Source organism: Caenorhabditis remanei, chromosome II (assembly GCF_010183535.1).
Source record: "Caenorhabditis remanei strain PX506 chromosome II, whole genome shotgun sequence".
In the NCBI taxonomy this organism is placed as follows: Eukaryota; Metazoa; Nematoda; class Chromadorea; order Rhabditida; family Rhabditidae; genus Caenorhabditis; species Caenorhabditis remanei.
In genome coordinates, this window is record NC_071329.1 from 3,760,514 (window position 1) to 3,785,703 (window position 25,190).

Sequence of the window (25,190 nt, forward strand, 5' to 3'; positions counted from 1 at the left end):
GCTATCATCTGGGACGCCTCCGACGCGTTTTCCATAAGAACGGAGTTCAACTGGAGCACCTTTGACGCGGTTTTGAGAGAAATGGTTTTCAACTGGGGCACCTTTGACGCGTTTTCCGTAAAAATGATGATTGGTTGGGGCACCTCTGACGCGTTTTCCATAAAAATGCGTTCAAACCAGTCCCTGAAACGTCTCCGGAGCTCCGGAGGAAGCATGTGTTCAAGAAGAATTTTTGGAGTAATGGGGGGAAGGAGGTGTTCAAAATTTTTTTTAAAGTTTGTTTTAAAATTGAATAAATATGAAAATTGTAATGTGTTATATGTTAATAAAGATGTAATGAATAAAAAAGTAGACGAAAGTTGAATAGTTACGAATCATTGATGAAAGGGAAACATGATATATGTGAAATGGAAGGGGGAGGGGTCTTTAGAGCAGTTGGGAAAGATATGAAAAAATAAAAAAAAATGAAACAGTCACGGAGGGATTGAACCCCAGAGTAGTTCTACGGCATTCTATCCTGCAACCACCTGCACCACACACGACGTTGAGAAAGTTGTATGAGCGGTGGTAGAAAAGGAGAAGAGGCGAGAAAGGGAGAGAGAAGCCGCCGCCGGGGCGCTATGTGTTGAAGAAATGTGTGAAATCAGAAAATGGACTATAAGTCGGTGGAGACATGCTTTTAGAGGATGGAGACATGCTTTTATGGAAATTACGTATTCGATTTCATATATTCGTCACAAAAATTGTGAAAAAGTGAGCCGTATATACCGTCCGGAGAATTCCGGAGAGTTTGTGTTACAGCAGTCCGGAATTCTCCGGACGGTATATACGGCTCACTTTTTCACAATTTTTTGTGACGAATATATGAAATCGAATACGTAATTTCCATAAAAGCATGTCTCCATCCTCTAAAAGCATGTCTCCACCGACTTATAGTCCATTTTCTGATTTCACACATTTCTTCAACACATTGCGCCCCGGCGGCGGCCTCTCTCTCCCTTTCTCGCCTCTTCTCCTTTTCTACCACCGCTCACACAACTTTCTCAACGTCGTGTGTGGTGCAGGTGGTTGCAGGATAGAATGCCGTAGAACTACTCTGAGGTTCAACCCCTCCGTGACTGTTTCATTTTTTTTTCTTTTTTCATATCTTTCCCAACTGTTCTAAACCTTCTTCCTCCTTCCATTTCACATATTTCGTGTTTCCCTTTTATCCATGATTCGCAACTATTCAACTTGTCTACTTTTTTATTCATTACATCTTTATTAACATATAACACATTACAATTTTCATATTTATTCAATTTTAAAACAATTAATTTATCTCATATTGCATCAATCGATCCTTTTATCCGCATGAGTGTATCCAGACCCTGCAAAAAACACATTAAAACCCTGATTTTTCAGACTTGCCGCGTTGTCCAATAGGGCGCACTTGCATTTTTCACAAAATTTCAGCCATTTTCCACGGCGCGGCAGCACAGACCTGTGGCCTAGAAAACTCCAACTCGGCCATTTCAATTTTTAATACATTACAAGATTAAGTATCTTTGATTTCAGGTGTTTTGCTATAATTTCTTCGTTTTTTTTCGTAAATAATGAAGAATACATTTATTTAGATGAATCTTTTGCAATAGAATTTCAAACAAATCATTCCACCGCCGACAACATCGACATAAGGAAATTAGCTATAGAGGGCTAGTATTTTGATTTGTAGAAGCCCAGATGAAAATCTCGTTAGTTGAAAACATTTCGAAATGATCGATGAATATACAGTGGTCATTCCAGAACAAAAAGCTCCTTTCACACTTTTCCCTTCTTAAAGAGACGGCTAAATCTTTCTTGAAAATGAGTGAAAAAATGACATATTTTCATATATCTCGAAAACGAGTTCTAGAAACTTTCTGAACGTTTAACAGAAACTGTAACAGGTAATTCTCAATCTTTTAAGAAAAAAAAATCGGAGGCCCACGAGCGTATTTTTGAGCAACTTTTGAACATAAGTCGGCGTTGGCTTAGAAATTGATATTTTTTCATATATCTCGAAAACGCTCTCTAGAAACTTTCGGAACGTTTAAACGAAGTTGAAACAAGTCATTCTCATTCTTTTGAGAAAAAAAAATCGGAGGCCCACGATTTTGTTTTTGAGAAACTTTTGACAGAAAATCTCAAATTGACTGAGAAAATGACATTTTCTTACGTAGTTCAACAACAAGTAACATCATCATTCTGAACTTTTACCAGAAGATGGAAGAAGTCATTCTCATTATTTTAGAAAAAAGAAATCAAAAGCCACTGATCGTTTTTTAAAGAAATTTTTAATAGAACACCGAATTTGGCTGAAAAATTGACATTTTCTAATATATCTCAAAAACGTGAAACACCACCTTTCTAAACGTTTACCAGAAGATGTAACAAGTCAATATCAATAACGTAGAAAAAAGAAATCAAAAGCCACTGATCGTATTTTTGAGAAACTTTTGATAGAAAATCGCATTTGGCTGATAAAAAATGATTTTTTCCCGGGTTACGGTACGCAACTCTGCAAACACCAATGACAACACCACGCAATTTTACGTACTTAAATTGGCTGCTTAACTGAGTATTCAACGTTCAAAAAGTTCGGCCGCGAGTAGCGATTGCCAGGCCGTGTTTCCTAGTTTAGTAAACATTCCCCTTTTTTCCCCATTTCTTCGGCCGATTTTTTAGAAAATACCCCAAACCACCTGTTCAAAATTAAAAAAAAATTTTTAAACCACCTGTTCAACCAAAAGTGCCCCGGAGAACTCTTCAGGGGCTGCGTTCAAACTGGGGCGCCTTTAACGTGTTTTAACAGAAATAACGATAGACTGGGGCACCTTTAACGTGTTTTAACAGAAACAACGATAGACTGGGGCACCTTTGACGCGTTCTCTATAATAATAAAAAGTGGTCAGCTGGGGCACCTTCGGCGTCTTTTCCTTAAAAATAACTATCATCTGGGGCGCCTTTGACGCGTTTTCCATAGCAATAACGATAGTCTGGGGCGCCTTTGACGCGTCTTCCATAGCAATAACGATAGTCTGGGGCGCCTTGAACGCGTTGTCTATAGAGATAGGCATCAACTGGAGCGTTTTTGACGCGTTTTCCATAAAAATGGTTTTCAATTGGGGCGCCTTTGACGCGTTTTCCATAAGAACGGAGTTCAATTGGGGCACCGTAGACGCGTTTTCTAAAAAAAAGTGATTAGTTGGCGTTCCTTCGACGCGTTTTCCGTGAAAAATCCTCATTTTTTTGCAGTCTGTGATCGATTCGAAGCCAGAAATGGTTCGATTTCTGTGCTCAAAAGGTGCGGACGTGAATGCCCAAGATAACGAAGGATGGACTCCACTCCACGCGGCCGCCTGTTGTGGAAACGTGGCAATCGTCCGATATCTGTGTCAACATGGAGCAGATCTATCAGTGGTTAACAGTGATAAAGAGTTGGCACTGGATTTGGCAGTTGATGAGCAGTGTCGAGAGTATCTAGAAGATGATTATAGGAGAAATCGAATAAATTTGGAAGAATGCAGAGAGCAAGAGCTTCATTTAATGTTGAAAGATGTGAAAATGTGGATGAGTCAGGGAGAGTATCGAGATATTCCACATCATCGAACTGGTACGGTTTTTCGAAGTTTTAAACGGAAAAATCCGCATGGAAATTGCATTTTTTAGATGAAAAAACGTTAATTTTTGATAATTTTACCCCAAAAATTGCTAAAAATCGATGGAATTTTGATATATTGTTATATATTATTCGCGTCCAAGTCGAACTTAAAAGTTGTATATCTGGGGTGCCGTTGGCGCGTTTCAAACCGCCCAAAATCACTGGATTGATCAAAACGCGTCCAAGACGCGCCAGATTCGATTCTGTAAACTCCCTGTAAGTCCGGTGTAGACATCTGGATATGAGGATTTACAGACAAATTTTTGTGCGAAAAAAAAAACGAATAATCTGGGGTGTCGTTGGCGCTTTTTAAACGGAAAATTCGGCACGGAAATCGCATTTTTAGAGGAAAAATTGTTAATTTTTGGTGTTTTTACATCAAAAATTGCAAAACATCGATCAGAAATGACTGAAATACTGAAATTTTAATGTTTTAACCGGGATTTTTGTCCTAAAGTGACCGAAAATCAAATAAAATCTATCATTTAAACGGAAAATTCCGCACGGAAATGGCATTTTTAGATGAAAAAACGTCAATTTTCAGTATGTTAACCCCAAAAATCATTAAAAATCGACCAGAAATGACTGAAATACTGAAATTGTAATGTTTTAACCGGGATTTTTGGCTTAAAATGACCGAAAATCATAAGAAATCTATCATTCAAACATAAAATTTTTAATCAGAAATCGTAGTTTTAAATCATCAATTTTCGGTATTTTCACACCAAAAATCGCTAAAAATCGATCAGATAAAGCTTAAAATCTGAAATTTTATTGATTTCATCAAGATTTTTGACTTAAAGTGACCGAAAATCATCGAAAATCTACCAGAAAACGTGAATTTTCGAGCTGAAAATGCATTTTTTCAGGTAAAAATGGGAGATTTTCGACCAGAAAAATCCCCGAATTTTCGGTCAAAAATTGCGTTTTTTGAGGGAAAAATTATTATTTTTAAGACTAAAAACCAACGAAAGCTATAAGAAAAGACTAAAAATTACAGAATTTTATAATTTTCAACCCATTTTTGTGTATTTTGAGATAGAAAACTCAATAAAAATGGACTAAAGCTCAAAAACAACCGAAAAAATCGAGTTTTTCAACTCAAAATGCATCTAAAGGCCTTGAATTTTGTACAAAATCTGGAATTTTTCAACTAGAATCGTGTTTTTGAATAAAAAATGTCAGAATAGTTAATTTTCGCCCGAAAAATTGATGTTTCAACTGAAAACTTTTCCAGAAACGTCAAATTCAACTGAAAAACAAGATTAATACACAGATACTGTACATTCATGTTCTAAATCGAAAATCTAGAAAAAAGATGATTTAAAATTCGAGATTTTCAGACAAAAACTACCGTTATTGAGAGAGAATTTCACGATTTTTCATTTTTAAAAAAGTAAAAATTTTCGGACATCCGGACCAGGCTTGGTCGAGGTCGGGAAATCGGGATACTCGATTTCCCTATTTTCCCGACTTTTTTCGGGAAAATTTCCCGAAATAAAAGTCGGGAATTTTTTCCCGACGAGAAATTTCCCGAAAAACTCCGGGAAAATCGGGAACAGTTTTTTTATCGCTTGTTGCTAAAATGTTAATCATTTCTGTCTCTTTCCCGTATTTATCATGAGTATTTGAGCTCTCCAGCAACAAATTCAGAAGCAGAAAGTATGTTCTCGTCGCCAAAAACTGTTTTGATAATAGAAAGTTATTGAGCGCTGAGAGATGTTTCTTCAGCAAAACGGGAGATTGTTGGGGTTCCAACCTCAACAAACAAACTTTTTGTTATTGAATAAGTTTTTATTGCTAGCATTGATGATGAAAATAAAAAATGTGGAAAAATACGCATTTTTGAGTCATTAAATGTTCGTTTTCAAAAATTCTCGAATTTCTCGAAAAATTCCCGATTTTCCCGAAAAAAAAGTCGGGAAAAAAACCGGGAACCCGATTTCCCGAAAAAATTTTCCCGACCAAGCCTGATCCGGACACACAGAAATCCTTCCAATCGTTTTTTCCTTCTTCCAGGCGGTACGGCGATGCACGTGGCGGCGGGTCGTGGCTACACACAACTACTGGAATTACTAATCAAAGCGGGTGGAAACGTTCGGTCACAAGACAAAGAGGGATGGACTCCGTTGCATGCGGCCGCCCATTGGGCCGAAAGGGATGCGTGTAAAATATTGTTGGAGAACGGGGCGGAGCTATCGGATCTCACTTATACGGTACGTTTTAGAGCGGAGGCTGGGGTGCCGTTGGCGCGCAGAGTTGCATGGAATTCCGACTTCCGTCTTCCGACTTCCGGGCATTTTTTCCATTCCTACTCCCGACTTCCGGATAACAAAAATCACTTCCGACTTCCGACTTCCGGATAAGGAATTTTAATTCTGACTTCCGTCATTCCATAACTGTGGAATTTTCGAAAAGTGCATTTCGCAAAAATGCATGGAAAAATGGTCTAAAAGGACAGAAAATAGGCTGTTCTTCAGCAAAAAAACTAACTTTTCCACTGATTTTCGTGATTTTTATGATTTTTCTCTTGGAGTTTTTGAATGTTTGAGAAAAAATCTAATTCCGACTTCCGCCTTCCGACTTCCAACTTCCGACTTCCGGGCGTTTTTTCACTTCCGACTTCCGAGTTCCGGATAAGGAAAATCGCTTCCGACTTCCGACTTCCGACTTCCGGATAAGGAAATTCACTTCCGACTTCCGGATAAGAAAATTTCACTTCCATGCAACTCTGTTGGCGCGCGCTGTTGAAGCAAGACTAGAAAACGCGTCAAAGGCGCGCCAGATTCGACAAAAATTGTAAATTTCGAACTGAAAAAGTTGTATATCTGGGGTGCCGTTGGCGCGTTTCAAATCGCCCAAAATCACTGGATTGATTAAAACGCGTCCGAGACGCGCCAGATTCGATTCTGATAACTCCCTGTAAGTCCGGTGTAGACATCTGGATATGAGGATTTACAGACGGAATTTTTATGCAAAAAAAAACGAATTAGCTGGGGTGTCGTTGGCGCGTTCTGAAGCATCAAGTAACCCTCAGAAACGAAGGTCTTTGGAAAACGCGTCCAAGGTGCGCCAGGATCCAAAAAAACGGCTAGACGATCATAGACATCTGGATATGAGGGTGTATAGACAGAAGATTCTTCTGAAAACTAATGATCTGGGGTGCCGTTGACGCGTTTTAAATCACAAAATGCTCAAAAACGCGTGCAAGGCGCGCCAGACAGAAGAACTGATGATATCTGGGGTGCCGTTGAGGCGTTTTAAATCACTTAATACTCAAAAACGCGTCCAAGGCGCGCCAGACAGAAGAACTGATGATATCTGGGGTGCCGCTGGCGCGTTTTAAATCACTTAATACTCAAAAACACGTCCAAGGTGCGCCAGACAGAAGAACTGATGATCTGGGGTGCCGTTGACGCGTTTTAAATCACAAAATGCTCAAAAACGCGTCCAAGGCGCGCCAGACAGAAGAACTGATGATATCTGGGGTGCCGTTGAGGCGTTTTAAATCACTTAATACTCAAAAACGCGTCCAAGGCGCGCCAGACAGAAGAACTGATGATATCTGGGGTGCCGTTGAGGCGTTTTAAATCACTTAATACTCAAAAACGCGTCCAAGGCGCGCCAGACAGAAGAACTGATGATATCTGGGGTGCCGCTGGCGCGTTTTAAATCACTTAATACTCAAAAACACGTCCAAGGTGCGCCAGACAGAAGAACTGATGATCTGGGGTGCCGTTGGCGCGTTTTAAATCACAAAATGCTCAAAAACGCGTCCAAGGCGCGCCAGACAGAAGAACTGATGATATCTGGGGTGCCGTTGACGCGTTTTGAAATCACAAAATGCTCAAAAACGCGTCCAAGGCGCGCCAGATTCGTTTTGCAAAGTTCCGTTTCTTTTCAGGGTATAGACGTTCTGGGTGTCGCCGACAAGGACTGTGTCGACTATTTGGTCGAATTGGCGGACACTGTAAAATCACAAAATAAACGGAAATCACCTGGTGGATCACTGCCACCAGCCTCCGTTCTACAGGAGAAGAATCATCGGACGTCGTCAACGACGACGACGCATGAGGAACACGTACTGTCGACGGAGAGGAAACGAGATTTACAGCATAAAGATCAGCATAGGTTAGTTGGGGGTGTCAAAAAATTCGATAAAATTACGATTTTTCAGTCAAAAAGTGGCAAAAAATGTGATTTTTCTATCGAAAATTCGTAAAAAATGTGATTTTTGGGTCAAAAATTTGATAAAAACACGATTTTTCAATCAAAAATTCGATAAAATTACGATTTTCAGTCAAAAATTGGCAAAAAATTGATTTTTCAGTCAAAAAATTTGGCTAAAATGCGATTTTTCTATCGGAAATTCGTAAAAAATGTGATTTTTGGGTCAAAAAATTGCTAAAAATACGATTTTTCAATCAAAAATTGGCTGAAAATTGGCTAAAAATATGACTTTTCGAATAAAAATTGGCTAAAAATATGGTTTTTGGGTCAAAAAATTTGGCTAAAATGTGATTTTTGGGTAAAAAATTTGATAAAAACACGATTTTCAATAAAAAATTTGCAAAAAATTGGCTAAAAATATGATTTTTAGACAATTTTTAGACAATTTTTAGCCGGTTTTTGTAAGAATTTTGAGAAGAAATTGGTGAAAAATGACAGAAACTTTTTTAAAAATTGGAAAAAAAGTAGTAAATTTGACTAAAAATTTCAATTTTTGAGCTGAAAACGGCTGTAACTTAGACCACGCCCCTTTCTCTGTAAGCTCCGCCTCTTTTCTAAATTCCAAATTTCTTAAAAAGGAAGTTTTCACTGAAAATTAACGATTCTGACATCTAATTTTATACATTTTCGTCAAAAAGTGAAGTTTTCGAGTTAAGCTCCGCCCCCTTCTCTTGAATTCATCGAAAAATCAAATCATGCGGCAGAATTGCAAAAAAGGGGCGGGGCTATTAAAAATGTTGAAAATTTTCCAATTCTGTAGTTTCGTGAGTTTTTTTTTCCGTATAAAACCGCGAAAACTCAATTTTTTCTTGAATTTTATAGATCAATAATCAGCCGTGCGGCAAAATTACAAGAGAAAAGGGGCGTGGCCTAATTGTGTTTTTTGAAGAAAAAAATCTTGAATTGATGCGATTTCAACCCAAGATTTTGGCGTTTTCGTGGTTGAAATGCCAACACGAAATTTTCAACAAAAAAAAACATATTCCATGCTGCAAAATTGCAGACTAAAAAAGGGGCGTGGCCTCGAATCGTGATTTTTTAGTGATTTTTCTTCAAAATTGATGTTTTTAAAGCGATTCTGACCGGTTTTGGACCTTGTTAGGCATGAAAATTGAGTTTTCAGTATATATATAGTTCTTGGAAATTTTCAGAGAAAAGGGGCGTGGCCTCAGATTCCAAACTTGATTTTTTGTAAATTCACGTTAAAAAATAAAGGTTTTAATGGGATTCTGATCAATTTTTAAGAGAAAAATTTATCAAAAAATATCAATTTTTCAATTTTTGCATGAATCCACTCTTCTCCCTCGCCTATCGCTTCTCTCTATCCTATCATTTTCAGTTTTTTTTTCTTAATTTCAGTGAAAATGAATATTTGCACTCAATCCCATCGACCACTTCAATCGGATCGACAGTTTCCACGTCTTCCTCGAATAATATGAATAATGTATCGAACACTTCCACGTCGACGACTACAATTGTCATTGATGACGTCGTCAAGGATTCTGAAATCATCGTCAAGGATTCAGAAGACGTTGTTGTGGCGGCGGCGTCAGAAGAGGAGGAAGAGAAGGCGGAAGAGCATGAAGAGGTGACGGCGGTGGAAGAAGAAGAAGACGTCGAAGACGATGAAGAGGAAGATGAAGACGTCGAGGAGGAGGAGGAAGAGGAATCTGAAATTCTGAAGGAGAAGGGAAGATCGGCGTCAGAATCCAGAAGTCTTTCCGTCACGAGGTAATTTCTATGTTCCTATCTGATAGCTGACGTCGTGGGGATTCTGAATCCGTTTTCAGAATTCTTCTAGCTGAAAAATGGGCGGAGCTACACCGATTTTTAGATGGACTCCGCCCCTTTTTGATTTCTGAAAATAGGCGGAGCTTTGGCTGTAACTCCGCCCCTTTTTGATTTTTGAAAATGGGCGGAGCTTTTGCTGTAGCTCCGCCCCTTTTTGATTTCTGAAAATGGGCGGAGCTTTGGCTGTAACTCCGCCCATTTCAAGAATTTTTGAAAATGGGCGGAGCTTTGGCTGGAAATCCGCCCCTTTTTGAATTCTGAGAATGGGCGGAGCTTTTGCTGTAGCTCCGCCCATTTTAACAGTTTTAAAATTCTGCAAACGGATTCAGAATCCTCACGATGCCAGCCACCTGTCTATATCAATTTTTGCTCATTTCAATAGAGCGCACTTGCATTTTCATTCCTGCTGCCCAATTTTTCATTATTCTATTCTGAGTTGAAATGCAAATTTCAGGCAAAATTGCACAATCTATTTTCCCTTTGTTTTTTTCACTTAAAATTGAAAAAAAAAACTGAAAAATTAAAGTAAAAATCACCTATTTTCTGGAGAAATTGTCTAAAAATCAGTTTTTTCACTGAAAAATTACGGTTTTCAGTCAAAAATTGCGAGTTTTCGAACAGTTTCAGACGGTTTTAAGGGCTTTTTATCACAAAATTGTAATTCAGCTGAAATTTCGACTGAAAATAGAGATTTTCGAGTAATTTCAGACCAAAATTGTTCGTTTTTTGTAGTTTTTAGAGATAAAACGTTCAAATTTTCTGAAAACCAAGTAATTTGACATTGATAGAAAGCTGAAGACGTGAGGATTCTGAATCCGTTTTCAGATTTTGGCTATCTACAAAATGAACCTAGATACAGTACTTTCCAACTTGAAAATTCAAAAAATTCTAGATTAAAAGTACTGTAACTTGGTTCATTTCGATCCTAGACGGAATCTGAAGACGGATTCAGAATCCTCACGTCTTCAGCTTTCTAGAAATGACAATTAGCCAATTTGAAGGGTTTTTAGCTATCAAATGCTCAAAAAAAACTCAAATTTTTCATTATTTTCAGAAGTCTGGATGGGTACACAGACCGTTCGAGTTCTGGCAGAGAAACTTCTGTCGACACGAGTGAAGCCGCCTCATCAGTCAGTCACACGACGGCCTCATCCGCCGCTTCTGGATCCGGATCCTCTGGATCGTCGTCACGATTCACGTCTTCAACTACACCGCTATCACAGAGAAGTGCATCGGTTCAACAGGAGACGCCGAGATCTTCGCTGGTAAGATTTTGAATTTGATATCCCCAAAAAGCTGAAGACGTGAGGATTCTAAATCCGTTTTCAGATTCTGAATAGCGTTGAAATGGGCGGAGTTACAAAAAATGTTGTCTGGAATTGTATGATTTTCGGGCAAAAACTTGTGTATCTCAGTTCGTTTTGAAGTTAGCCAACATCTAAAAACAGAATCCGAATTCTCACGTCTTCAGCTTCTCATTCATATTAAAAATGTATTAATGAGAAGATGACGTCGTAAGGATTCTGAATCTGTTTTCAGATTTTGGCTAACTTCAAAATGGGCGGAGTTACAGAAAGTTTTGACTGGAATTGTATGATTTTCAGACAAAAACTTGTGTAATTCCGTCCATCTTGAGGCAAATCGAAATCTGAAATCGATTTCAGAATCATCACGTCTTCAGCTCTATGAGCATTCAATTTTTGAAATAAATCGAAAGCTGATGACGTGAGGATTCTGAAACTGTTTGGGGCAAAATATACGGCTGTTTTACCCAAAAATTAGAAAATTTCAGACAAATCTTAGTTTTTTGACAGTATTGGAAAGCTGACGTTGCGAGGAGGATTCTGAATCTGTTTTCAGATTTTGCTAACTTCAAAATGGGCGGAGTTACAAGAATTTTTGTCTGAAAATTTCTAATTTTCGGGTGTAAAAAGCCGTATATCTCGGTTCGTTTTGGCGATTTTGAAATTTTGAAAACGGATTCAGACTCCTCACGTCTTCAGCTTTCGAACTATATACAAAAAACCGTAGAATCAAAATTGGGACGTTTCGAAACCGGGACATTTTGGAACCGTAATCTTTAAAAACTGGACGATTCAAAACCACCTGTTTCAAACTTTTGGATTTCAAACTGTCGCAATTTTTAAAATGTCCCGGTTTCGAGATGTCTCGGTCCCGAAATCTCTGAGACATTTCAAAACCGAGTCATCTCTGAAACCAGGACACTTTGAAAACAAAGGAAATTTAAGTACGGAGTTTCGAGATGTCCCATTTCCAGACATTTCGGAACTGGGACATTTTAAAACTGCGACTATTGGAAACCGGACAGTTTTGAACAGGGGATGTTTCAAAACTTCAAGATATCATGGTTTTGAAATGTCCACTTTTCAAAAAATACGGTTTCAAAGTGTCCCGGTTTCGAAACGTCCTCTATTTCCACACCCTGACCCCGTTCTGAAGCGTTTTCAGGAGAACACCTCATCGATCGGAAGTGGAGATCAAACAGTCAGTGCTACAGTACCCATCGCCCCACTCACTGCTCCACCACCGAAAGCTGTTCATCAGAGTCCAAGTTCATGGATTAATAGAGGAGTTCCACTGTCGTCAAGGTAAGGACATCTGGACCAGAGTTGTACGGAATGCCATTTTTAAGCTTCCGAAATCCGGAATCCGGAATGAGATTTTACATTTTCCGGAATACGGAATCCGGAATGACAAAAAAAACCCCCGGAATTTCGGAATTCGGAATTCGGAATGATTCGATTAATTTGCAAGGCCAAGTCATTTTTTCGAGTGTTTTCGATGATATATAAAGTTTTAAACTACTTTTGAGGTTCAAAACCGGAAAAGAATTACTATTACTGTCTTTCAAACTCAAAACAACTTCCAAATTTCAACTTCTGAATTCCGGAAAAAGGAAACTCGAAAAACCGGAATCCGGAATGCGGAATCCGGAATGACAAAAAAACCCGGAATTTCGGGATTTCGGAATTTCCGGAATCCGGATTTCGGACAACTCTGATCTGGACATACAGATAGACGGACAGACATACATGATTGAAAAGTCGACTATTGAAAAAACAGTTGCATGTCCTAAAATCTCTAAAAATGACCAAAATCCTTTTAAAAATGGCCTAAATTCTCTGAAAAATGACTAAAATTCTTTAGAAAATTATTTTTTCGACCTAAAAGTCTGCAAGTTCAGACAAAAAAACACGTATGCGGACAGATAGAAAATTGCGGTATTTGAGACATCCGGACAGACAGATAGACAAGAAATTTCAGTCGTTTTTTAGCTGAAAATCACAATTTTCTACTATGAAATTCAAAATTTTGACATTTTTAGCCAAATTTTGAACAAAAATTCCAATTTTATCCCAGTTTTCGAGTTTTATGAAAGTACCTCCGGACATCCGGCCATTCAGATATAGAGACGGACAGAAAACGCCGATTTTCGAATTTTGTGGCAGTTTTTGAGCCAATTTCAGCCGTTTTCAGTCAAAAATCTGCAATTTTCACTACAAATGGAATTTTATTGAAAAATGTCCTATTTGCCATTGAGAAGTTTGTATTTTCCGCTGGATTTTGCTTTTTTTTTTGAGTTTCAAGAATTTTTGTAGACATCCGGACATACAGACAGACAGTGCTGAAATTATCGAAAATATTGCATTTTTAACGTTTTTTGGTTGGTTTTGGCTGGATTTTTAGCGATTTTTGAATATTTTAAGTTCAAAAAATAACCAAAAATAATGGAAATTCAATATTTCCGATAATTTGAGCACTGTCTGTCAGTGTGTCTGTATGTCCGGATTTCTTCAGAGATGTCAAAAAAAAAAAATGCAAAATCCAGCGAAAAATCGGAAATTTTTCGATAAAAATGACTTTGAAATAGTTTTTCAGCCAGAAATCCATTTTTTCCGTCTTGAAAGAAATTTTAAGCCTAAATATGCAATAGATGCATTTAAACATGTTTAGGCGTTTTGTTTCTTCTCGTCCTTTCTCTCTTTTTGTTTTTTTGAAAACAAAACAAAACGAAAATTGAGAAAATGGAGATGATGATTCATCATCTACAAACAGTATCATTGTTATTATACTGAAATATGAAAATATATATATATATATATGACTATGCACTTTTCCAAAAAAAAAGTACTTTTTTGGCACTTTTATATGCTGAAATTGTCGAAAACTGATTTTTCGAGTAATTTTCCGCGTTTTTGGACCGTTTTTTAATCATTTTTAGCCATTTTTTGAATTTTTTGACTTCTGAGCCATTCTGGACATCCGGAAAACCCGACACACAAACAGACACATAATTCGGACATCTGGACATCCGGACACTTGAATATCTGCAGAATAGAGACGTACAGTAACCGGTTGATCCAAATTTTTTAAAAAATCTTTTGTCTGAAATCGAAAAACCCGAAATAAAAAAAAATTTGTCTGAAAAAGTCTGAAAAATGAGTTTTTCGTCAAAAATCTGGAATTTGAGCACAAAATTAGAAAAAAACTTCATGAAAAATCGGAAAAATCACTTTTTTTTGCTTAATTTTTGAAAATTTCAAAAAAAAATCTATCTCTATATAATTCCAGAAGCTCGACATCCTCGGTGACCCGAAGCAGTTCCACTCCCGTCTCTGAAATCATCTCGCCACCTGCGTCTCTTCACTCTCAACACTCTTTCCCATCGTCAAGTCTCACGAATACAACATCGACGACAGCTACAGTAACCCCGACGCCTTCATCCATTCCATCGACACCTGTCAATTCGAATGTGATGGCTGCGACCATCTCGTCATCTGCCAAGAATACACCATCACCTGCTGGAAGTGTCACGATTAGTGCGACATTCTCGAAACCGAGGTTAGTTTTGGAATACAGATTCGGGACATCCGGACACACAGACAGACAGAAAAATCAAAAATTCCATCGAAATTTGCAACTTTTTCATTAAAAATCCTTTTAAAAACAGAAATTTGGATATCCAGACACACAGCCAGACATAATTCGGACATCTGGAAATCTGGATATCCGGACATACAGGATTAGAATCCAGGAATCCGGACATCTGGACATCCGGACATCTGGACACACAGACATACAGAAAAATCGAAAACTCCATCGAATTTTCCAACTTTTTTCATTAAAAATCCTTTTAAAAACAGAAATTTGGATATCCAGACACACAGCCAGACATAATTCGGGCATCTGGAAATCCGGACACACAGATAAATAGAAAGACAGACTGACAATCCAGGAATCCGGACATCCGGACATCTAGACACACAGATAGACGATCATTTAAAGTTCCTGGACATCCAGACATCTGGACGCCTCGACAGACTCGAAAACAGATAACGACAAACCTGAAAATCTGAAAATCATGACTCTGGACATCCGGACACACAGACAGACAGCAGAAAAAAAAATATTGAAGAATCTGGACATCTGGACTCCCAGACAGACTAAAAATTGAAAATCTTGCGGAAATCCGGATTCACAGACACAAAGAAAGACGGAATTTGATAATTCCTGGACATCTGGCCACACAGATACACAGAAAGACGGAATTTTGAAATTCTTGGACATCTGGACATCCAGACGCTCCTAAATCTGGACATCCGGACACACCGACAGACAGACATACTAAGAATCCAGGAATCCAGACATCTGACTGACAAACGGACCAAAAATCTGGACAACCGGACATCTAGACTCACAGATAGACGGATTTTGAAGTTTCTGGACATCCGGACACACCGACAGACAGCAAAACAAAATATTGATTAAACTGGACATCCGGACTCACAGACGCACAGATAGACTGAAAATTGAAAATCTAACGGATATCCGGATTCACAGACACACAGAAAGACGAAATTTTGACATTTCTGGACATCCGGACATCCAGACGCTCCTAGAGACATAGAAACTTAAATTCCTTGAATCTGGACATACAGACAGACAGATGGACGAAAAATCTGGAAATCTGGACATACAGACACACAGAGAGACGGAATTTTGACATTTCTGGACATCCGGACATTCAGACGCTCCTAGAGACATAGAAACTAAAATTCCTTGAATCTGGACATCTGGAAGCACCGACAGACAGACAGACAGAAGAAAACAAATTACTGATGAATCTGGACATCTGGATATCTAGACCCACAGACAGACGAAAATCTAGCTGAAATCCGGATTCACAGACACGATAGACGGAATTTCGACATTTCTGGACATCCGGACATCCAGACGCTCCTAGAGACAAAGAAACTAAAATTCCTTGAATCTGGACACACAGACAGACAGATGGACAAAAAATCTGGAAATCGGGACGTACAGACACACAGAAAGACGAAATTTTGAAATTTCTGGACATCCGGACTCACCGACAGACAGACATAATAACAAAATAATAAAGAATCTGGACATCCGGAAATCCGGACACACCGAAAGACGAAAATCTGATGAGCATCCGGATTGACAGACACACAGAGACCTCTTCTCTTTGTTTTTTTTTTTGAAAATCTCTCTTTCTTTATTTTTATCATTTTTGTCCCCTACATGTCCCATGTCCCATGTCCACATTTTCAGTTCATTTTCAGTTTATCTCCCCTCCAAAAAACTTGTAAACTTGTCCCCCTCGTCCATTCAGTTGTTTCTTGTCAATTTCAGCAGCACCAACCACCACAACAACAGTAGAAATCCATCAGAAGAGCTCTACCGTAGTCCGTCTCAACCGACAAATGTCCCATGGGCCTCACTATGGCATAACGTGAATAACGCGTCGACTGGACACATTCGTTCTCACATTGAACAATTGAGAAACGCGTCGTCGAGTTCTCTTTCCACCTACTATCCACCACGTGTTAGCGCGTTTCGACCGCCGACGGTCCGACCGTCGGCCTCGTCGGCGTCGGTGAATTCCACCTCTTCTGCGACGTACCCACATCCACCTGTCATTGCGGAGTATCCACGTGGATTTGTGCCACAACAAATTAATCCGAACAAAATGAGGTTTAGTATGAGAGTGTGGATTGATTGATTGATAGTAACATGTTTTCCTGCATGATGCCTAACTTTGGACGCTTTTTTCTGGGTGAAATTGGTAGAAATTGGTGGAAATTGGCTAAAAACGGGTTTTGAGACATTGAATTGCTTGAAATGAGTCAAAGGATCATCGTAAGGCAGTTAAAATAGTGAAATCGGCTGAAATTTGTATAGGATAACACATTGATGTCTTATAGAAGTGTTCTTCTCAGTTAAGACGTCTTGAAGTTTTGATTTTCAGCATTTTGAATGATTGAAATCCGTGAAGGAGCACTCTGTCAGCCTGAATTTTCCCGTTTTTTCCAATTTTCAGAGCATTTTTTGAATGTTTTTTTCGGCCATTTTGGTACACCTTCTAAAACTCGGAAGTTTTGAACCCAAAAAATGCTTCAAATTGGCTTTAGATGATCCTGATAACCTGAGTTTCGAAATTTTCAGCAATTTTGATATAACACCAGAGATTTAGCTACTTTGAGCCAGTTCCAATGCTGAAAATTGACTGTAATTCATATTTGACACATTCTTGAAAGCCGAAGGATAGTTATTTCATTTGGAAGCGAGAATTTCAGCATTTAGCTCACTGAATCCTTGAAAATGGCTGGAAGTTTTGATTTTCAGCGCTTGAATGATTGAAATCGGTTGAAATCCGTGAGGAGGACCATGACTACCTGAATTTTCACTTTTTTTTTAATTTTCAGAGCATTTTTCGAATGTTTTTTTGGCCATTTTGGTACACCTTCTGAAACTCGGAAGTTTTGAACCCAAAAAATGCTTCAAATTGGCTGAAATTTGTATTAGATGATCCTGATAATCTCAGTTTCGATTTTCTGAAATTTCGGATCTTCATCTCTTCTTTTTGCCGAGTTTTAGAATCTGAAAACGAAATTTCACCATTTTATAGTTTCTGAGCTTCTGAAATGTCGAGATTCGTCTATAATTTTTAATACGATTTTTTGATATACTCAACGAAAAAATGCTGAAATCCCGCTTTCAGACGTGAAAACTCGGCAAAAAGAAGAGGTACGGCTTCGAAATTTTTGAAAATCAATACTTAGGCTATCAGGATAATTTTATACCAATTTAAAGCATTTTGTGGTTTCAGAACTTCTTAGTCTCAGAAGATGTATCAAAATCGCTGTGAAAATGCTCCAACTCATCAGAAAACATTTGAAAAAGCTCTGAAAGTTGGAAAATTGACATTTCCAGGCTATCAGGGTCCTTTTTCGCAGATTTTAACGGATTTCAATCATTCAAGCTCTGAAAATCAAAACTTTCAGCCATTTTTAAGCATTCAGTGAGCTAAATGCTGAAATTCTCGCTTCCAAATGAAATAACTATCCGTCGGCTTTCAAGAATGTGTCGAATATGAATTATAGCCAATTTTCAGCATTGCAACTGGCTCAAATTAGCTAAATCTCTGGAGTTATATAAAATTGCTGAAAATTTAGCCTATAAATGATATAACTCAACAAATTCTCTACATGAGCCGATTTCCTTCTGGCATTTTCTAAAAATTCAAATTAAAAAATGCATGTTTCTTTTGTGTTTTTGTGTGAAAATTGTCATGTTTTGCCTCCTCCTCCTCTTCTTCTTCTTATTTTTCATTCCTCCCCCTTTCTCATATCAGAATGACACAAAAATGCCCTTCATTCATGCCACATACCAACCAACCAAAAACAATTCCATTCAAAAATTCCCCATTTTCCAGCCGATGGCAATCGAAAACGGTGACGGAAAGCGAGGCGGAGAGACGAAACAACTCTCGAATGCAACGACAACATCGTCGTTCGACCCAAGGCGTCACGAAAGAGCAACTCGAGGAGGCGAGCAAATTTGCGACGGACGAGGTGGCGAGACGCAATTCACAAGTGTTGAGCACATATCCGAATACGGTAAGGGTATGGCTGAAAATGGCTGAAAATTCTAGGATTTTAGTCGGAAAAATGACTCAAAATCAGTCTGGAAACACTGAAATTTAGGTAGATACTGTATAAAGTACGAAAATGCGAAAAAAAAAACGGTGTAATTGGCCTAATTAAGTGTATTATTAAGTGCTATTTAAGTACTAATTGAGTGTAAGGACTGAAAATCGCTGAAAATTCAAGATTTTAGTAGAAAAAATGACTCAAAACAAGCCTGGAAACGCTGAAATTTAGGTAGATACTGTAGAAAGTGATGAAATGCGATAAAACGGTGTAATTGATCCAATTAAGTCTAGAATTTCTTCAAATTGCTTCAAAAATACTGAAAATATGCTGAAATTCGACCCAAAACGGATGAAAATAGAGTAAATAGCAGTCGGAAAATAATAACCGCTGAATTTTTGCACAGGCTCTGGAAAAAAGGAAATTTAAAGACAATACAAATATCATCTGAAAGCTGAAGTTGTGAGGATTCTGAATCGATGTTCTAATTTCTGATAGCAGGAAAATGGGCGGAGTTACACATGTTTGTGTAACTCCGCCGTTTTCAAGCTATGAGAAATTTGAAAACGGATTCAGAATCCTCCTGAAATCAGCTTCCAGATGATATCTTCTATATCTTCTGAATCTCCTCAAAGCCAATTAATGGGCGTGGCCTAAATTGTCATTTTTGAGATGACTCGAACCAGCTATCCGTTCTCCTTGTTGATTTGATTCTTCATTCGAAGATTTCGAATGAAAAAATTAAAAGTTTTAAGACAAAACAGATATCATGGAAGATGACGTCATGAGTATTCTGAAGCCGTTTTCAGATTTCTGATTGCATGAAAATGGGCGGAGTTACACGAACATCTGTAACTCCGCCTATTTTCAAGTTTTGAGAATTTTAAAAACGGATTCAGAATCCTCATGACGTCAGCTTCTGAATCCCCTTCCCCTCGTCCCCCTCTTCCCTATCGTCGTCCCCTTCTGAATCCCTTCCATAACTCCTCTCTTCCCCCTTCTATTGCTCGTGAAGTGTGAAATATTTCCAGCTGCAAGCGCGTCTCGCATCCGAAGAAAAAGATCTCTCATCGACGAGTGACGATCCAAATCAAACGGGTGGTGACGTCACCACATCCGCTACAGTATCCCTAGTGAATTCGCCGAATTCCACGTCGTCAAGTGTGAGGAGAAAGAGTCAGGTAATTTCAGACTGTATGCATATGCATGAAGGGTCGAAAATTATTTTTCAAAAAATTTTTTCTTTTTTTGTTGGTTTTTTGTGCTCATTTGTGCTTGTATCGTGTGGTTGATTTCCGGTGTCATTTTCCATTCCAGGGTCTCACGATTTCGCGTTCAAACCGTCGCGCCACTGGACCCGTCAATCCGGAAGACTTGGCGCCCGCGATGAGTCTCCGACTCGCGTCGGCGGCACCCCAGCCGTATTCGATTCGTGCGAACACTGGAACGATGCCGTTGATCTCGTCGTCGAGATATGTGATGGAGAAGACGGTGGCGGAAAAGGCGCAGTCATTGCCTCCGGGAGGAATGACGCAGACGCCGACGGCTACGGCTACGGTAAGGGTATTATGTTGTGGTAGTAGATGGATGGTAGAGAGGTGGTGCTGTGATGGAATGGGTACCTGGATAGAAGAAAATAATGAAAAATTTAGAGAAAATCGGAAAAATCCGAGGAAAATGAGAGAATTTTGGCTGAAAATCTGAAATTTTCAAAAAAAAAATTCTGAAATTTTGTAATTTTTTGAGTTATTTGAAAGAGTCTAGCTTAAAACATTAAAAATAAAGGTTTTTCACTTTTAAAAAATGCGGAAAATCACTTTTTTTTGGTTGAAAATCTGAAATTTTCAAGAAAAAAAAAGGTTTTTGAAATTTTTTGAGTTCTTAGGATGAGTTTCAACACGACAAGCTCTTGAAGGAGTGGAAAATAAATGTTTTACTGAAAAAAAGTGCTGAAAATCATTTTTCTCTGGCTGAAAATTCAAAATTTTCAACCCAAAAACTGAATTCCATCATATTTTTAGTTTTTTAAGCGATTTTCAGCCCGGAAAACGTCTGAAACAGTGGAATTTATGAATTTTAAACTAGAACGAGTTTTATTGAAAATTCTGAAAAATCACTTTTTTTGCTGAAATTTTTAATTTTCATTTAAAAAATTTCAAAAAAAACGCGATTTTAGATTTTTCAATAAAACTCGTTCTAGTTTAAAATTCATAAATTCCACTGTTTCAGACGTTTTCCGGGCTGAAAATCGCTTCAAAAAATCAAAATAAAAAGTTTTTTGGAAAAAATTTTTTCTAAAAATCTCTTTTTTTCAATGTTTTTCCGACTTTTTGCAAAAAAATTTTCACCCTTTCCCAGTGGTCATCCCTTCTATTACAGTATGCCACCATGTTATTTATATATATGGATATGCTTATTTTCGGTTTCATAGACATGACATTCTTCTATGTTTGCTTCTAGTGGTTTAGCATCCTTTTTTTCTAAAATTTTCAGTTTTTTCTTCTGAAAATGATCGCTTTTTTATGTTTGGTATACTGTAGCTATGATTTTCAAAAAAATGACCGCCTGGCGTGCAATCGGCGCGTTTATATATTGTAGTAGTAGGATACTGTAGTAGGGGTATTTGGAGTACTGTAGGTGCAAAAAAAAACGGAAGAAAATGAGTCAAAGACACGCCAGACAGTAAAAGCTTTTGCTCTTCAAAACGCGGCAAAGGCGCGCCAGACGCTCATTTTTCGAAAGATAGAAAAAAAGACCGCCTGGCGCGCCTTGGGAGCGTTTTGAACTGCAAAAATGTTCATAGGCTGGTGCGTCGTTGACGCGTAGCTTGATCTTGTTCAAAATTTCAACAAAAAAAGTCCGGTTGTCTGGCGTGTCTTTGACGCATTTTCTTCCGTTTTTAATCTCAACCCTTGAATGACTGTCTGGCGCGCCTCAGACGCATTTTTTTTTCGGATTTTTGATCTGCCGAGACACGGAACTTTTATTTTAGAAGAAATCTGATACATAAGTTATTTGAGGAGGTTGAATAGTTGAAAAGTAGAAAAAGAGAGATATGATATGGTATCAATTTCAGGAGAAGACACCATAGATCCTATTGACATAGAGATTGCGATTTTTCGACGAGTGTTTTGCTCAAAATCCTCCCATTTTCGAGCTCTGCGGCACGGTTGCTTCAACAACCGCGCCGCAAACTTGCGAAAAATGGGCGGAGCCTAACAGCCTACCTATGCGTGCAGAATGTTGTGTGTTCTTCCAAGCTCCGCCCCTCCCTTCTCTCTCTTCCCTTTCTCTTTTTCAAATGCATTTTTGACTGCACACACAGAGAATCTCCTCACTTTTAACACTATTTTTTGTGGTCCCCGAAAACAAATAGAAATTTTTGGAAAATGGGGAAATGGGATGGATAGGATGAAGTAGGTTCATTCCCCCTTGAAAACCTTCACTCTGAGTTTTGAAACAAAACGAAATGAGCTCCTTGTCGATTCCTAGTCCTGTTATTCTGAGATCGTCGAGATCGCATCGACGACTTCATCGACCGTACTCGCAGGATCGGTTGGCGATGATGATGGCGACGGCGACGCGGCCAAGTAGTCGGTCGTATAGTACTGATAGAGTAGGGATTTGGGGGAGGGGGAGGGCTAAAAGAAAGGCAGTTATTAGCTCGGCAAAGTTGTTACAACTGTGCTCCATCGAAATGCTCTTGAAAATGTCTCTTTTTTCTGAGTCTCTCAATTTCGCACACAATTTTCTTCGGTTTCGGTAGAGCGCGGTTGTAAGAAGTGTGTCGTGCTAGTAGACCTATAGTGGGACACATTGATGCAGTTAGACGGGTATTCTGAGACAGCTGGACGCATCCGTATGTGCTCTGCTGCTTAGTCAGGACATCCGGACAAACCAATCATAGCTACAGTACCTTCCAAAAGGTTGTAAACTTTGACCGTTTTCTGTAGAATTCGGCCAACTTAGTGAGTGTGGCATGGCAATACTAATTGTCCCATCAAGTAGATTTTTAAGGAATTATACAGATCAAAAGTTGAGCTCCATTTTTGTAGTTGACAACTTTTTTGTACGGGCACTTTCTAGAAAGTTATGGTCATTTTAAGACGACAGGTCAAGAATCGCACTATTTTGCACTGAAATGGGACGATTTGAGGGAGAAATTACTTTGACGATATGTAACTTGCTAGGGAGTGTCCGTACAAAAAAGTTGTCAACTACAAAAATGAAGCTCTACTTTTGATCTTTATGATTCAGTAAAAATCTACTTGATGGGACAATTAGTATTACCATGACACCCTCTCAAAGTTGGCCATTTTCAACTGAAAACGGCCAAAGTTTACATTCTTCTGGACGGTACTGTGGCAGCTTAATAACTGTCGAATTTAGTAAACTCGGACATCCGGACTGACAGAAATTTAGTAACGTTTTTAGCAGCTTGAAGACATCCGAACAAACCCATAGACAGATGTCCGAGGCTACCCACACATACCGTTTGGAAGTTATGTAGTACTGATCTTGTTCAAGTTAGGCATCCGGACGCACTAACTAATACATAAGTGTAGCGCTATCGGACATTTGAACGAACCGTTAGATTGGACATCCGCTCTGACAGAGATCCAGATAGACGTTCACCCAGCTCATTGGGCAAACCGATAGTTATAGAACATTCCGACAAACTCACCTCTCGACAGGTTTACTGCGAAATTGAAACAATTTCAAACCAAGAGTCCGCGCGGGGACTAGAAAAATCTGCAGTGGACTAAGTTTCCTAGCAGATTTTTCTAGTCCCCGTGGACTCTTGGTTCCCCATTTTTCCTTAATTACAAGAAGAATCTGTCCGAGGTTTGTTTGTCCGGATGCCTGTAGAGCTCCGTGTGATCTACTGACTTTGGTTTTCCCAAGGTTCCACCTGTTCTAGCTTTGAAATTTCCAACAAAAAAAATTTGACATCTGGACATCCGGACAACCGTCACAACAACTCCAATTATAATTTCAGCAATCGACGACTCAATCGCTCTCCTCTCGATCAGCCGTCGTCGCCGGTCTATCGCCGGCTCCAACAATGCGAACACCGGGTGCTCCGTTGACATCAAACACCACGACTTCATCCAGATTCATGCCTTCCTCATCGTTATCGTCGAACGGATCGTCGGTTACGAATCCACCAGTTTCCGCTTATGGATTACAGGTGAGGGAAGGAATCGGGACACTAGATTTTGAGCTCAAAATTTCAGATTTTCGAATAAAAATGGAGCTTTAGGCTGAAAATTTCAGATTTTTGAACAGAACTGAGTCATTTTTTGAGCTTGAAATCGACTTTTTAGGCTTGAAACGTAGTTTACAAGCTAAAAATCAAATTTTCAGACAAAAAATTGAGTTTTAATCTCAAAATTGTCATTTTTCGGTCAGAAAAGTGATTTTTACAGCTGAAAATAGGGTTTCTTGCTGGAAATCGAACTTTTTAGCCAAAAAATTTGAGGATGACTATTCTGATCCAAATGTTGAGTTTTTGTCTTGAAAATGCGTTTTTGACCCACTTTTTGAGCTGAAAACTCTATTTTTCACTGAAAATTCAATTTTCAACTGCAAAACTCATCTTTTGAGCTGAAAACTTATTTTTTGATCTGAAAACTCAATTTTTGAAGTGAAAAATTGTATTTTTGAGCAGAAAACTCTTTTTTTCAGCTAAAATATGATGTTTTTTTGATGAAAACTCAATTTTTGAGCTAAGAACTCATATTTTGATCTGAAAACTTGCATTTGAAGCTGAAAACTCACTTTTTGAGTTAAAAACTCAATTTTTGAGCTGAAAATCGAATTTTTCAGTCAAAAATCCACACGATTCCATCTCAATCCCAATAATTTCTTGCAGACACGTCCAACAGAAACGAATCTAAACTACAAGGCTCTATTCGAGAAGGAACGTACCGAATGTGATCGTCTTCGACGTGAAATGGATGATTTGAGGAGGTCACAGACGAATGATGTAAGCGAAATGGAATATGTGGTAATTTGATGATCTATTGGGAGTTCAGATTGTGTTGAGAAATGTGCAAAAATTGACTCAAAAATCATATTTTCAGACAATTTTTGACCTAAAAATAGTATTTTCATCAAATTTGTGTCCTAAAAATCACATTTTTAGCCAATTTTTGACTGAAAAATCACGTTTTTAAATGAATTTTCGACTAAAAATCTTACTTTTCAGCGAATTTTTTTGACTGAAAAATCGTATTTTTAGCAAATTTTTTATCAAAAAATCACATTTGTCGCCTATTTTTGACGGAATAATCACATTTTCAGCCAGGTTTTGTCCAAAAAATCACATTTTTAACCAATTTTTGAATGAAAAATTGTATTTTTAGCTAATTTTTGAACCAAAAATCACGTTTTTAATGAATTTTCGACTAAAATACTGTATTTTTAGCCTATTTTTGTCCAAAAAATCATATTTTAGCCTATTTTCAACTGTCAAATCGTATTTTCAGCCAATTTTTGATTGAAAA

General features: G+C 38.3%; 1 protein-coding gene and 1 pseudogene across 2 annotated transcripts in view; one reads left to right on the forward strand and one right to left on the reverse strand.

The window, feature by feature from the left end:
* The window catches only part of GCK72_004351 (uncharacterized protein), a gene marked incomplete at both ends in the record, with an annotated part of 34,506 nt that overhangs the window by 7,666 nt on the left and 1,650 nt on the right, over positions 1-25,190 (forward strand). The window contains 13 exons of the mRNA XM_053724624.1: positions 3,277-3,634; positions 5,702-5,898; positions 7,587-7,813; positions 9,272-9,643; positions 10,758-10,968; positions 12,173-12,312; positions 14,297-14,566; positions 16,382-16,723; positions 18,465-18,648; positions 19,713-19,862; positions 19,999-20,238; positions 23,681-23,872; positions 24,557-24,670. Coding sequence (XP_053588818.1) covers positions 3,277-3,634; positions 5,702-5,898; positions 7,587-7,813; positions 9,272-9,643; positions 10,758-10,968; positions 12,173-12,312; positions 14,297-14,566; positions 16,382-16,723; positions 18,465-18,648; positions 19,713-19,862; positions 19,999-20,238; positions 23,681-23,872; positions 24,557-24,670 — 2,997 coding nt within the window. The remainder of the gene's footprint in view (positions 1-3,276; positions 3,635-5,701; positions 5,899-7,586; positions 7,814-9,271; positions 9,644-10,757; positions 10,969-12,172; positions 12,313-14,296; positions 14,567-16,381; positions 16,724-18,464; positions 18,649-19,712; positions 19,863-19,998; positions 20,239-23,680; positions 23,873-24,556; positions 24,671-25,190) is intronic.
* GCK72_004353 lies at positions 14,375-23,284 on the reverse strand (annotated as a pseudogene). The gene is made up of 6 exons: positions 23,270-23,284; positions 20,023-20,303; positions 18,424-18,660; positions 16,563-16,835; positions 14,954-15,069; positions 14,375-14,526 (listed from the first exon to the last, which is right to left on the reverse strand). Coding segments are annotated over exons 1-6 (1,074 nt in total).